At 35.6% G+C, this 14,301-nt stretch overlaps 3 protein-coding genes across 4 annotated transcripts; 2 read left to right on the top strand and 1 right to left on the bottom strand.

Moving 5' to 3' along the window:
- Positions 1–371: 371 nt before the first annotated feature.
- Positions 372–1,718, top strand: LOC145899371 (protein YIPF1-like). Its single transcript, XM_082988125.1, has 3 exons — positions 372–429; positions 552–692; positions 821–1,718. Exons 2-3 carry the CDS (start codon positions 599–601, stop codon positions 1,687–1,689), a joined length of 963 nt encoding a protein of 320 aa, XP_082844251.1. The 5' UTR covers positions 372–429; positions 552–598; the 3' UTR covers positions 1,690–1,718.
- Positions 1,719–1,830: 112 nt separating this feature from the next.
- Positions 1,831–3,943, bottom strand: LOC145899381 (mitochondrial fission factor-like). Of its 2 annotated transcripts, XM_082988137.1 has the most exons (6): positions 3,679–3,943; positions 3,454–3,593; positions 3,025–3,080; positions 2,641–2,832; positions 2,410–2,473; positions 1,831–2,087 (listed from the first exon to the last, which is right to left on the bottom strand). In XM_082988137.1, exons 1-6 carry the CDS (start codon positions 3,929–3,931, stop codon positions 1,944–1,946), a joined length of 849 nt encoding a protein of 282 aa, XP_082844263.1. In that variant the 5' UTR covers positions 3,932–3,943; the 3' UTR covers positions 1,831–1,943. The 2 variants fall into 2 exon arrangements, with proteins under 2 accessions (XP_082844263.1, XP_082844270.1); XM_082988144.1 differs by lacking the exon at positions 2,641–2,832.
- Positions 3,944–8,476: 4,533 nt separating this feature from the next.
- LOC145917710 (claudin-19-like) lies at positions 8,477–9,406 on the top strand. The gene is made up of 3 exons (XM_083002982.1): positions 8,477–8,690; positions 8,881–9,045; positions 9,111–9,406. The coding sequence occupies exons 1-3, from the start codon at positions 8,477–8,479 to the stop codon at positions 9,404–9,406; spliced, it is 675 nt and encodes a 224-aa protein (XP_082859108.1).
- The last annotated feature ends 4,895 nt before the right edge of the window (positions 9,407–14,301 follow it).

The following is a 14,301-nucleotide window of genomic DNA, read 5'->3' as shown; positions in this document are numbered from 1 at the left end:
TTCAGGTTATTTTGAATATAAACTTGGGACTTCTACAGAGGTATTGGTACGAAATGATTAAAAAGTGAAATATTTTGCAAAATAATGCTTACTGGTATGATATATACCAACAATAAACTCTTTTGTACAAGTTAAACCTTCTTGTGCAATGCTGCTCATTGATGCGGAACGCATTTTGCGAAACAATAATTTTGGATTCTGCCAGAATGACAATAGTAAAGTATACTATGGTACATGCCATCATGTTTAATAATTTTTTTCCCGTGAATTGGTTGTAATTTTCCTTTGTTTCCTAAATCTATGTCCGTTTCCTTTGATTCCTTGGTAGGCAAATCATTGTTGCCCGCTGTTTGACCTCTGACCTCGCAATACTTAAGTTAATCGCAATCAAAGTTTTGTAGTTTTTATCAAGAGGAATTCTTGATGAAGGTATACATATGTGCTTAAATTCCTCAGTTATAGTTAACTGTAGGAGTTAATAGGTTTAGGGCTGGGGGAGAAAAGTGTGTTCTAGATTCAATAAAAGCTTAAAATTTGTTTCATAATTTCAGATTAAGATAACATAAGGAATTATATACTCCAAACCGATACATTTAATATGACGGACACAACCCCTGACTTTGGTTTCCAAAATGCACCTGATGAAAAACAGATTTGGCCGGACCCGGATATAACCCAATCGGGATCATCAGGTATGTTGTGTCTTAACTTATGGTTATTATAGGTCTGCCTTGGGTTTTTTTGTTTGGGAATACTTTAAAATATGCAAACAGAATGAATGGTTGACCAATCTTTAAAAATACAAATTCTTTATTCCTAGATGCAGCAACCTTGAACGTTGATAATGTTGAGGGTGATATGCATACATTCACACAGTTTCCAGATTCAGCAGTTGATGATGAAAGTGCAGAAGCGTCAGACACATCAAGATTAACAGAAAAAACAGACAACCCAATATGGAGCTTTCAGTTTTACCAAAAGTTGTTTGATGTTGACACTAGCATAGTCTTAAGTCGAATCCTGGGTTCTATGATGCCTATTCCAAGCAAAAGTTTTAAAAGTGCATATATTGGTGGCAAACCTGATTTGTATGGACCTTTTTGGATATGTGCAAGTTTGGTACTTGTTGTTGGTGTCTGTGGAAACCTGACAACTTTATTAACGCATTACAGTGATGAAAAATATCACTATACCCCACAGTTTGAACGACTATCAGTAGCTGCCATCATTGTGTACAGTTACACCTTTATATTTCCACTATTTGTGCGCATTGTTTTCTGGTGGAGAAAGGCATCTGCGAACTTCACAGTTCCTGATATAATGTGTATATATGGTTATTCCATTTTTATTTTTATACCAGTTTCATTTTTATTACTAATACCTGTGCAATGGCTTGACTGGTTGTTGACTGCTGCTGCCATTTGTGTATCTGGAGCTGTTCTTTTGCTAAGTTTGTGGCCAGCATTCAGAGATGACAGTAGACAAGTTTCAATTTTAATAGTGGTTTTGTTGTTTGCTGTCCATGCTACAGTGGCAGTTGGTTTACAGTTGTACTTTTTTACTCCTTTGGCAATAAATTCTCCACCGAATGCAACATCAAGTGATCCAACACAACTAAAGTTTGATGGTAAAACTCTTTCCACAACAACACCAAGTTCACCTGTTCATGTATTTAATTCCAATGGTTAATTAAGGGCTTCAACAGACGTAAAACTATTGGTTTGTAAATCCTATTTATATGGTGGTACCTGGTTTTGACCTTTGTATGTGTGTCCATGTGCATTAATGCTTCGAATTACATTGTTAATAAATTATATGATGAAAACCACAAAATATGCAACACAGTGTATTTTTAGAGCAAGAAGTGAACATGTTTACATCAGCAGCACATTACAATTAAAATCCATGATTGTTGACATCCAACAAAAAGTTACAAAATAAATTTAATAAAGTCTTCTATGGCTATACAGGAACCATCCATTTAATAACCACAATGCGGCAGTTACACCATACACAATATAATCTCTTCTTGAACGTATTGCTTGTTCCTCCTCCAATAAAACCAGTCGCTTATGCAGTTTGTAAACCTGGAACATACGATAGAACTCTATAAAACCTGTATTAGGCATGTCCTGAACAAAGCATGAATTAACCAAAAAGGTTGGGCAAATTAACTGCCTATGTTACATTTCCAGCAAGGATGGTGGTTAGTCAATTAATGTTACAACACTATAGAGAATACTACATGCAAGCCTTGTGGTACTTCTTTGTATTTGTTGAACTATAACTTGTATAGCAATTTTCATGTAAAAGTATGGCCTGCATACCCAAGAATCGTCATTTTTCTAATTTAGATTTACAAAATAGTCATAAATAAATGACAACCCATAGAAACTTAGGTTGACCTACCTGTTTTCTCATTAATGTGACTTCATCTAGTTCCTCAGAATCTGTAAGAACTGATGTAGGTAAACTAAAAACATTTTTTCATTATTGCATGAAAAAGAACTAAATATCCATGACAAGCCAAGCATGAAACAGAACATGCAATACCTGAAATGTTTACAACAAACAGATGGGCATGGTGAGTTACAACAGACAAAAACAACATCTGCCCCATCATTCTCTGAGTATTCTAACCAGTTATTTTCAGAATTATATCCATCTTCACTACTTCTACATTGTAACTTGTTGACAATAGTATGGTAGAAATTCTTGCTTTCATTTTGAAGATTTCTTAAAAGGCTGCCTTTGGTTGATTTGTCATGTACTCTGACTGCTTTAGATTGTGTGATATTATATGATAGGTCCAAGTTTGTAGGCCTGTTTTTTCTATTTGACAAAGATGGCATTGTTTCACACTCCATTAGGTTGCTAATATGAACAGATAATTGTCTATTTCGAAATTACAACAAATAAAACTGTATCAACAAAATTGACAAAGAATAAACAGTTTTGTGCTGCGAGTTAGCTTGCACCATCATTTCCCTTACGTTACACAGTTACAGTCATAATAAACATTACCCTTGTAAAGAGGTTTCTTCGATGTTTGGCTCATCATTAGTCAGTTGGCTGTCAAACTGAAATAAACATTTAATTAGATCAAAAACTTATCACAACGAAACCATTTTTTGTCTTTTAATTGCAGCGTCAGTTTTTTGAATTTATATGAACATAAACAGTCCATCCAGAACTTTGGCATCGTAGGCATTGTACACTCGATGCCTGCAATGACTACGATGCTTACAATGGCATTTTAGAGGCACCCTGTTATAAGTAAAAGATGCTCATAGCAGCAATTAAAACCCAAAATATTGTAGCACCATAACTTATTGAAAGTATAACAGTTTCAACATTCAGCCCACAAATGATATTGTTGCCTGTAATAGTAATGCCATGTATGGCACCAGATGCACTAAAAACAAAGAACCACAATGCTCATTTAATACATACATCATCCAAATGGTGGTCTTGCAATGTTAAAACCCTGGGAGGTGTTTTTAATGACACTGGCTCTATGGGGTTGTAAGCCATATAAACTGGGGAAGGGGTTCTTACTTCTCCATGGTTATATTGCACTCCATCTTTTCCAACTAAATAAATAGTAAATGCTGATGTTGATACTTATCACTACTCAATTTTCCATTTATCACTTATTTTCAATACAGTTTAATCAACCTGACACAATGATTCTATCAGGAACTTCCATTTTCATAGCTGCTGCACCATTTCTTCGGGCTTCCAACTTTGATTCGATTGATGGATGGTAAAAATTGGGGGGATTCTGTTTGTACTGGTCTTGTTGATCAGTACTTTCTACTGTAATAGTCTCCGGAACCCTCATACGAATGTTTATATCTTCTGTAAAGTTGCTATTGTATGCCATTTGCTGCAAAGTTGCAGCATCTACTTCTGGGTCATCAATGTTCATGACTAAATACTATTGTCTGTGAAACAAATGAATTTCGATTATGTTGTAGCATTTCTTTGATTTCAGGTATGCTAGTCTTTACATAACAAGCAGTGTACAAGCAATCAGTCAACAATCTGCAGTTCACTTAGCACAAATTCGACTTAAAAAACTGGTTTCTTGACTAAACGTACATTAGGGTAATCTAAAATTGCCCTTAACATCAACTAAACCTTTACATTAGATATAAATGGCTTGTCAGTAAAGTTAGGGCAACAATTCTTCTTTAAAGAAAACTCGCTTAACGTGAAACACTCCTCTACTTGATGTCATTCAGATTGAATCCAAATAATTCAATTTTGTTAAAAGCGTTCTGCATCATTGAACAGCATTGCACTGGGTTGTTTAGGGTGATGAGTGGCGTGAAAGCTAAAATGGGTGGAGATCCAAGGAATTCCGTAAGAACAAACATTATGTACGGCACTTAGTTGTACGTGACTTCATGCCCATAACAAAAAAACTATTGTCATTCTGGCAGAATCCAAAATATATTTTTTGTAAAATGCGTTCCGCATCAATTTCACAACAAGGTTTACACTATACAATTGAGTTTCTTCTGGGTTTATATGCTTTATTTTGCAAAATAGTTTTTTTTCGCATTATTACCACCAAAGAAGTCCCAAGTATTCCACCAGAATGACCTGAAACACGGGACTTTTTACGCTTTTTCTTTGCTGGTAACGTCATTTTCAATCAAGTACCAAACCACTTTCCGGTCCCTAGAATTTTTTTTTAATCTCTGTTTCTGTCAAGATTTGGCTGCTGAATAGCGTGAAAGTAATCAAAATCGGTAGAGGTCCCACGTATGACGTATTCCATCAGAATGACCTGAAACAAAGGTATTTTTACGCTTTTTGTTTCGCCGGTGACGTCACTTTCAATAAAGTGCCAAAACCACTTTCCGCTAGCTTTCCGCTTTTCACTGATGCTGCAAAAGTAAATTTGCTGAAACGGATAATAAAATTTCGGTTTTTTAGAAGGCGATAAACTAAAAACGCAAAAAGTGCAATTTATATTTGTAGGAGAATATAAAAATGATTTTCCTAGTTTTTTTGGTCAATTTCTCATCAAGAAGACTCACCGACCAGTTTTGCCATAATTCGGGCGATTAATTGCCAGTAATGTTGCATGGCTGCTGTTTTAAGGAAATTTTAAGGAAAACCTTTACCAAGAGATGCATAAATTCCACAGTGGGCGAAAGGTTTGCATACTCAATGTTTACAAACACATCAGAAACTTTTTGAAGAAAAACTTAAGTGCCAGAAGAACAATTCTGATTAATTAGTATGCCTGGCAGCAAAATTAGATGTAAACATATTATTGTTAACATTCTCAAACCGTTTATCAAATTACTCAGCTTTGTGGCATTTTGGGCAATACTGTTCATTGTATGCTACAAAAAGTGAAACACTTGCATGAATTCTTTTTCTACAAAATTTTTTTCATATTCCGTAAAGACATGCAGATTTTCCATGATTTCCTGGTATTGCAATTTTTGTGGATTCATGAATATGTAATTGCAAAACCGATGCAACCTGAACACTTTGATAAGGTTTAAAATTAACAAAGCTGTTATAGGTTACGTGATTTCGTTTTAATTAACATAAATTGTAGATGCACCGGCAGTTTGGTTTGACAAACTAGAAAAAAAAATTTCTAGAAAAAAAAGATACAGATATTTAAAAAAAATCGAGGGAGCGGAAAGTGGTTCGGCACTTGATTGAAAGTGACGTCACCGCCAAAGCAAAAAGCGTAAAAAGACTCATGTCTTTCTAATGGAATACGTGGGACTTTGGTGTTGGTATTAATGCGAAATAGTTTCAAATGAAATATTTAGCAAAATAATGCAACCTATGATTTAAACTAGGGATGCACCGAAAGTTCGGTTTGCGGTTTTAATAATTATTCGGAATTTTTTCGAAACTTTTTTACAGCATGCAACACTGGTACGCAAAGTTTATTGAATTCAAACTGTACTAGTGTGTTTTATTTGTTTATTGTCATCGAAATCAACTTTAAGCAGTTGGTAGTGCCAATAAAAGGTTGTATGATAGGATCAGATGCATTCCAGCACATGTTTTGTTTAAATTTATTGCGATTTTAAAGAGATGGATAACAAAATTAGTTTCGGTTTATTCGGCCGAATTTAATCGGCAACTTTTACCGAATAAAAAAATGCTGTTTCGGTGCATCACTAATTTAAACCCAGAAGAAACTTGATTGCATGATGGTGTAAACCTTGTTGTGAAATGCTGTTCAATGATGCGGACACACCCAACTTTCGCGCCAACGCCCCCTTGCCTGAGGCCTAGCAAAGCAAACGCCTATTCATTGTACAATGAATGGTATTGCATTGCTTTCCTACATTTCTTTTTCCCAAAAGTTCTGGGCATTTATGCTTCATCGAACATAGGCTACTTCATTGGTGCGGAGACTGCTTTTAACCAGATTAGTGCAAATATATGGTGTCTTTTTTTCAACATATTAATGGGCAAACCCAAAAATTTTTCCTTGAGGCGAGGGGTTTATATTGGAAACCGGTGGTGAAGGTAAGTCAGAAATGGCGATATAGTAAGAATGCTATCCGGTGAGATACTCAAGTCTGGTAAATTTTCACTTATCTCACCCACTGTACAAAAACACAATGGTTTATTTTTTTGTGTGAATTTAATCGTTCCAGCAAGAATTATTTTATGGAAAATTGCCAAAAAAAGCGGCTAGGAATACTGCGAGTATCAAAAGTTCTCTCCATCGCGGGCGTTGGCGTTGACAGTTTATATTGCTTTATTGTGTGATTGTACGTATTGTGGAGATCTCCTCCATTTATGGGATAAACAATTCTTAAACAAAACAATTCCAAATAACTATGAAAAAACAATTCGTGAAAAAAATTTTTGCAGTTCTCAAATATACACATGTTAGTTGATTGCACTTATATGCGAAAAATATTTTAAATTTACTTTAGAACATTTAGGGAAAAGAATAGCAAAAATACTGTATTAATTTATTAATAAAACAATGTAAATCACAAAGGCGTATAGTTTGGTGCGACCCTTTAAATAATAAATAAGGACATTTCGGAAATGTACATCAGAGAATTAGTTTGTTTTTTACTAATTGCTCTGATAAATAACAATGTGTAGTACACAAACAGTAAACAATTTACACATATAGACACTGCCGATAACATGCTTTGAGCAAAAAAAGAATGATTGACACTTTAAGCTATCCTTGTTTTGAACCACGCAAAAAGATATGTTCCAATACACATGTGTTCAAATAAACATGATATTTATTGCGCCCACAATGCTATCGATGGCGCCTGAAACTTGTTGGTCGGTTAGAACTTATACTCTCTCGCCCAACTCACGCCTTTTTCACCTTCTTCTGTGACGTCATTCATAATACGTTTTCCCCACATCAGGCCTACTTAACTTTTGTATTAAGCTCCAGGTCGGTCCAAATGTTATTGTTGAATTCCGGTATATTTTTTTCATTTTAAGCTTCTGTTGGTTTGTGTTGTAGCTTTACAAAATGCGATTCTGCACTATACTCATTGAGCAAGTGAAATATAGTTTGCATTACTTTGTACGATAGGCTTTGACAGAAATTAAAAGCTAAAACAGGATTTGATCAAATGCACGTTTGTGTAGTCAAGCAAACATACACCCAAAAACTGTTTTTATGTGCAGTGAACCGCTGTTTCGTGCGACGAATCCTTGCCTTCATTGCTTGCACCCGATAGGCCTAATTTGTAATTGTTTGTGATGCCGCTTATAGCTACCTTTCGCAACAACAACCCAAAACTAATTATGGCGCTATTTTTAGGACAATATTGTTACATTAAGCGCTGTTGGTAACAACCAATATGGACCGGTATCAAGATTAATTTTATCTCTTCTGCATTATTACGTTGCTCCTGTTTGATAAGCGGGCATCAACAACCGTTTGCAAACACATCCCAAGACGGTGCGGTCTGTACCAGTCGCTATTGATAAGATTAGCTACTTTCAAATAAAACACATCCTGCTCACGTGTTTTAAACATGTCTTGTCGTGTTTACCTGTTAAATGTTCGATAATTGTATCGCCCGTTATGACATACACTCTTTCTGGGTTTACTATAAAAAGACTTTCCGGAACTTTCTTTTTAATAAAGCGCCTTAAGCGTAGGCTAATAGGAAAGTTAAGTTGTAGTTTATCGGAGTGTTTAGTAAGACTGTAGTTTTGTTGTCTACATGGTTCCCACGAGTTTCAATGGAAGTTATATTTGTCAAGAGATTTGATAAACGCTGTACTACATCGCATGTAACAACGATATGACGCAATCTATACAAGATATAAAATAAACTGTTTCGGGGGCAAGGACCTGATTGCCATATACGATCACGTAAGGTCACAGTGATAACGACACGCGTATTCAAACAGAGAAGAAAGTCTCAATGCGAACCATAAATTATATCGGATTTTATTTTTGAGTCTTCGTGGACTGCAGGGTTTGTTTAAAATGTACAAGCAAATTATCTGCTTGGTTTCGGGATACATTTCAACAGCACTTGTCGTAACCACAACTGTTTGGCCAACGTGGGCATGGTGTAGTCCGGATAGTGCAAGTGTTCTCGGCCCAATTACTGCATGGAAAGGAATATGGGCCGATTGCGTTTCAATTATGGGTGGACAATACTATTGTGAAGAAGAGGCGTCCCTTTTGTTAACTGACGGTAAGAAAATATATGTCTATAGTAATTTAGCAAGTTAAAGCATGTTACCGTTTACTAAATTGCGTGACTAACACAAAATATCATTAAATATCAAACGTGATTAAGTTTTTGTCGTGTGCCGTGGACAAGTGTTTGATTTATTATTGGATGACGAGCACAAAAGTTTAAAAATATTTGAACAACGTTACAGCTTATCTCATCACAATTCGGGCCATGATGTGTACGGGAATATGCCTTTCTGGATTTGCCTGCGTGCTTATGCTTGTGGGCATAGAATGTACCAGAATAATAGAAGAGAAGCCAAAATGGAAACGTAAAATTATGTTCCTCTGCTCCATATTGTTTTTCGTGACAGGTCAAGCATTTAAAATTCATTTTTAACAACTTTTTAAAGTAGGCAAACAACACCGTGTATTGCAGGAGTTCTAACACTCACCTCGTTGGCTTGGTACACCGCACTGCTGGTGGAGGATTTTTACTCCTATCAAACCCAAGACAACTTGATCAAGTATGAACTGGGACCAGCGTTGTTTTTGGGTTACATAAATTGCTTTGTCTTGATTTGTGCTGGCTTGTCATCTTGTTGTTGGGCTGGTTCAAAAATCGACGGTTTTGATGATTATCACAGCGGCGCAGCAAATCCGCCAACATATACATTGGAAAAACGACAACACTTTGACCATAAACGATCTGTGAACCAAATGCACTACGTGTGATGATTCCTGTTGGGTTCCTATAAAACGTAATTGGTGTTTATTGGGGATCACGACGAGAAATTTCTATAAATTTAACGTCCTTGTATTGTTGAATCAGTAACCAAGACAGATAGCAATACCATAAACTTGTGTGGTGTGGTGGTTTATGTTTGTCAAGAAAAAAACGTTTTAAATGTGCGCTTTACTGTTATATGACGTGCTAATTAAATTATATCTGTTTGATTGGGATTATGGTGCGTTTTCTGTTATATAGTGCAGTACCATATAATATTCTGCAACAGCGACTTGTCAAAATTTTTGTTGGCGATTAAAGGAATTTATTTTTGAAACTCTCCCTGTATATAATTTCGGCACGAATTAGTTTACAAAAATGAATTTTGCATGTATTTTGAAGGCAACTTTGACCAAAGAGACGCTATTCGACAAAACCTTTTTTCCAGTCGAAAAAATTTCAAACGAACATAACTCTGCTGTTACTCGTGGGATTTCTTTATTTTTTTGGCAAGATGCATAGAATGACACACAATATTTGAAAATGTAAAATTATTAATTTCAAACGAATTTTGTAACGCATATTGATATGCATTGTCATAAATCAGCTATAACTTTTTTCATAGGTCGACAGAAAAAATCCAACCACCGTTGGAAAGCTCTTTAAAATCCCTTCACACCTAACTTGTGGGCGATTTCGTGGGGCTATATTTTACCGACCGAATATTACGTATGACCATCATAACAAGAATCAGTCTTTTATTTATAACTTTTTGGCTACAGTTTGTCGGGAAAGACAATTCTACCACCATTGCAATGCTTACACAAAAGCCATTCAAGCGATACCAAACTTGTCTTCTCATTCGCGAGGGAAATATGTTTACCGGCCGAATATTGTTGACAGTTTTTTGATCATAACTTTTTTCTAGACACAACAGGAAAAACTAATTTCACCACCACGGTGGAGCAGTTTGTTGTGGGGGGATTAATAGGTCGGCACGGGGAGAGCACTGCGTACAACACACGTTTTTTTGAAAAAGTTTCCCTAAAACCCTACCAAACTTTGTGCAATAACAACAGGACACAAGGCATAATGGAAAAGAGTCAACAAGAATTAAAACGTACGAGATTGGAAGTGCGCAAACTAAACGGGCTGCACGAATTTGCTGAGCTTTAAGACTAAAATCATATCGCGTTGGTCCGGAAATATATGGATAATGCTTATCGTGCTCCAACAAAGCGAAAACGTAAATTAATCGTAAAAGAGGTCGAAGAGAAGTGGATGAGAAACCAAAAACTTTCGGGCCCGATAAAACAATTGGGAAATACTTCCAAACGCCTGGGACAAGTTTGCGTTCTTCCAATACAAAAAAAAACTAAAATGCGTCCAACAACACGAATAACAATTTTTCACGCAAAGTAGACGAAGTGAAATAATCCTAAATGCTTTGCAAGCGCTTTAAATCAACATTGTTTGGCTCGACGGTGCTGTGCAAATAATCTGCCAGCAATATTTTCTTTAAACGGCCAGGACTATATAAAATTACATATAGATTCGGCCCAACATATTTTGAAACAGCAATTTCCCGACATCGACGGACTGAAAAGCGTTTTAGCAAATGGACCCTGCTGTGCAACTTACACCCTCAACGCAAATTTGTCCAAATTATCAATGTGCACGATAATCATTGGGTAAAAACGTCAAACGTGTTTTTTTAATGAGAACAGTGTTCAAATTTTTGACCGCGCATATTCCAGGTATACTTCCTACGACCATTTTGCTATTTCTAAGCTGTTTAAACAGAATATCCCGTGGGAAAGGGAATTGTAGTGTTTTTGCAATTGCGTTTGCAGTAGCCTTATACATGAATATTTAACCGAATCAGGTTACGTAATGACGAAGACAATTTAAGGTCAGAAATAAAAAAAAATGTTTTAGCGCAAACATTTTATTCCATTTTTCAAGCGTAAGAAGTTAATTATAAATAGAAAACCTAAAATTGAACCAATAAGCATCTGTTGCAATTCCAGGTTGGTTGAAAACAAACAGCAGATGTTAATAGAGTGTTCTAAATGTAGAGAATGGGATCACCCAAAGTCTTTAAAACCAGTTTGCCTTCATCCGCCGTAATTGAAGATGTCCCTTGGTTTTGCGGCCACTGCTAACTATTTGTTTTTGTTTTTCAGGATTTTGCAGTTTTATGGAAATATTACGTTTCGTTAATTTACCTTATTTTCTCAATTTACCAGATCTATTTCCACATGCTTACAAATAACAACATATCGTTTTATATTTATCCAGGTTTTAGCACGTAGGAAGTTTTATAACCTTTGAAAATGTTCTGAAAATAACCTTATTGCTCTGACAAACGAAAAATCTTGGGGAACTGTTGAGTAAAAGATGTGGATATCTCATTTAACATATAGCCCCCGCGAATGAAAAGACAAGTTTGGTATCGTTGTAAAGGTTTTTGTGTAATCTGTGCAATGGTGGTAGAAATCTTTCCCGTCGAACTGTAGCCAAAGGTAAGTAAAAGACTGATTCTTGTTATGATGGTCATACTTAATATTCGGTCGGTAAAATATATAGCCCCCACGAAGTCGCGCACAAGTTTGGTATCGCTGTAAAGGGATCTTAATGGGCTTTCCAACGGTGGTTGAATTATTTTTCCTGACGAACTATGAAAAAAGTTATAGCTGATTTATGACAATGCTTATCAATATGCGTTACAAAATTCGTTCGAAATTATTAATTTTCATAAATTTTGTGTCGATCTATGCATCTTGCAAAAAAATTTTCGAACTCCCACGAGTAACGGCAGAGTTATGTGCGTTTGAAGTTTTGTCGACTGGAAAAAAATTTTGTCTATTAGCGTCTCTTTGGTAAACTTTATGACTCCCCAGCTATACCATAGACGCGCCGCAGTTGGTCGCCAATTTGTAACCTCTCAAGTCTCAAAGAACAGAATACGCTCGATTTTTCGAAATAATTTTCTATTTTCAAGTGCGCTAGAATAACATTTTGCAAGAGATGAGTGCGCCACTATCCATTAACGCTAAAACCACCAAATTTGTACCAATTCTTTTATCTTCAGAAACTAAATAATAGGCTAAAGTCATTTCCATCTGGCAAAAGCTAATCGACCCATGCATAAGCTTATTGCAACATTTGTTCAAATAAAACAACAAAATATGTCACCTCATAGAGTTTCTTTTTAACTTTTTAGACGGGGTCATGCATTGTTGTAAGCACCGGTATAGTGTCGTAGTAATGTCATAAATGAAACATATAGGCCTACGTCACCATAAGTATTAGTACACCTGGATCGATAACCTCTATGGCAGTATTTGACAAACTTTTTTATAGCGCACCCTGGTCAACAAAGAACCCCTAAAACAGGGGCGAATAACCTTTAATTGTGTTTTTGTCAGCCACACCTGACAGACTTTTCAGTCACGATCTCCAATGAATCCACCCTTTTTTCGTTTAGCCTTGTCTGGGAAGTGAAATAAAATCCTTAATTGAATGTGTTGTTTTAACAAAATACAGACCAATTTCAGAAGACAGTATGTTTTAGTATTCTTTGGCTCCATGATTTAGCATCCACAGCCGCATGTTGTGCACCCCTGTCCTAAAACGTCAACGCGTCAATTAAATCTTAACGTTTTTTTTTACCAAAGTTGTCGTATTTTCTTTCTTGTGGGGTTTGTCCTCTCTAATGCATTTGTTGCCCAAAGGCAACATTAGCAGTTTTGCTGGAAACCAGAAATTCTATGGAACTCTTCAAATTTTACTATGGAACCATAGAATACTAAAACATGGAATGGAAACTCTTTTCGTCACGCATGAGTAACACTTTACGCAAAATGAAAAATGCATTGGGTTAAATGCGATTTTGGCGTTTTTCGGCGGCGAAAAACTCCAAGTTAATGTAACCATAAGAATTTATTTAAATGTAATTCAAGTAGTTTCATCCTTAATCTTTTAAAATATGTGGATGATTTTAATTATGACGCGCTCTAATACACTTCTTAACCGTGTGTTACAAGTCACCTTACTGACTAAAAATATGTTAATACGTCATCGCGTCAACCTCAAAGATGACGTAAGACATGTAATTACGTCATTCAAGTGATGACGTAATGTTTTAGATTTGCATATCTGCCTAAAAAGCAATCATGGGATTCAGAAACCTAATATTTGAACAAAACAGTCTGACCCAGAGGTCACATTTTTGCAGTCATTATTGGGTATGTATCAAAATGTTTCATAGCTCCTCTTTTTGTAAAGACATATGTTGGACAGATAGTGCAGTACTACATGAAGTAGTTTTTGGCCCAAAATGTCAGATTGTAGCCTTTGTAAACCAGATAAGATAGGGCCAAATTTAGCTGCTTAATTTTAAAGATTGTATTTACTTGGTTAACCATACTTAAATCTGGCCGTTTTTCATCTTTTATGCAAATAATATTAAATAATAAATAAATAGTGGTAACTATCTAAAACATATTGACATAATCAAATAAATTCTTGTGTCGTTTTTTATATTCCATTGGTTTTGAGCAATTCATGCCACATATGAGCCGATGCTATGTGAATATTAATGAACTTGCTTTTTTTGTACTAGTACTCTACCTTATACATTTTTCCCACACATCACTGAGTTTTCTATTTGATTTCATTGTAAATATTTTGTTGCATATTGGCATTTTTGTCCGAAAGTTTGCCTTTTAAGTGTTGATTAGTCCGATATCCCTGAGAAGAAAACAAATTTGATGGAAATTATTTTTGTCAAACTATTGCACACATAACAGAAGTATTTTTTTTACTCTTATCATAACACTTGGTTGAATGCTCCTGACACAGTTGAAAATATGTAATGTTTTGTTGAACTAAACATAAT

This window comes from Ascidia mentula, chromosome 1 (genome assembly GCF_947561715.1).
Source record: "Ascidia mentula chromosome 1, kaAscMent1.1, whole genome shotgun sequence".
NCBI classification, from domain to species: Eukaryota; Metazoa; Chordata; class Ascidiacea; order Phlebobranchia; family Ascidiidae; genus Ascidia; species Ascidia mentula.
Note: the sequence above shows the minus strand (reverse complement) of the source record. Positions and strands in the feature narration are given on the sequence as shown.

Coding starts and splice junctions, on each gene's coding strand:
- LOC145899371 (XM_082988125.1), top strand. CDS start 599: ATGACGGACACAACCCCTGACTTTGGTTTCCAAAATGCACCTGATGAA. Junction 693..820: donor AACCCAATCGGGATCATCAG/GTATGTTGTGTC, acceptor CTTTATTCCTAG/ATGCAGCAACCTTGAACGTT.
- LOC145899381 (XM_082988137.1), bottom strand. CDS start 3,931: ATGAACATTGATGACCCAGAAGTAGATGCTGCAACTTTGCAGCAAATG. Junction 3,081..3,453: donor AAGACCACCATTTGGATGAT/GTATGTATTAAA, acceptor TGTTTATTTCAG/TTTGACAGCCAACTGACTAA. Junction 2,474..2,640: donor TATAATTCTGAAAATAACTG/GTTAGAATACTC, acceptor AAATGTTTTTAG/TTTACCTACATCAGTTCTTA.
- LOC145917710 (XM_083002982.1), top strand. CDS start 8,477: ATGTACAAGCAAATTATCTGCTTGGTTTCGGGATACATTTCAACAGCA. Junction 8,691..8,880: donor GTCCCTTTTGTTAACTGACG/GTAAGAAAATAT, acceptor ACAACGTTACAG/CTTATCTCATCACAATTCGG. Junction 9,046..9,110: donor CATATTGTTTTTCGTGACAG/GTCAAGCATTTA, acceptor CGTGTATTGCAG/GAGTTCTAACACTCACCTCG.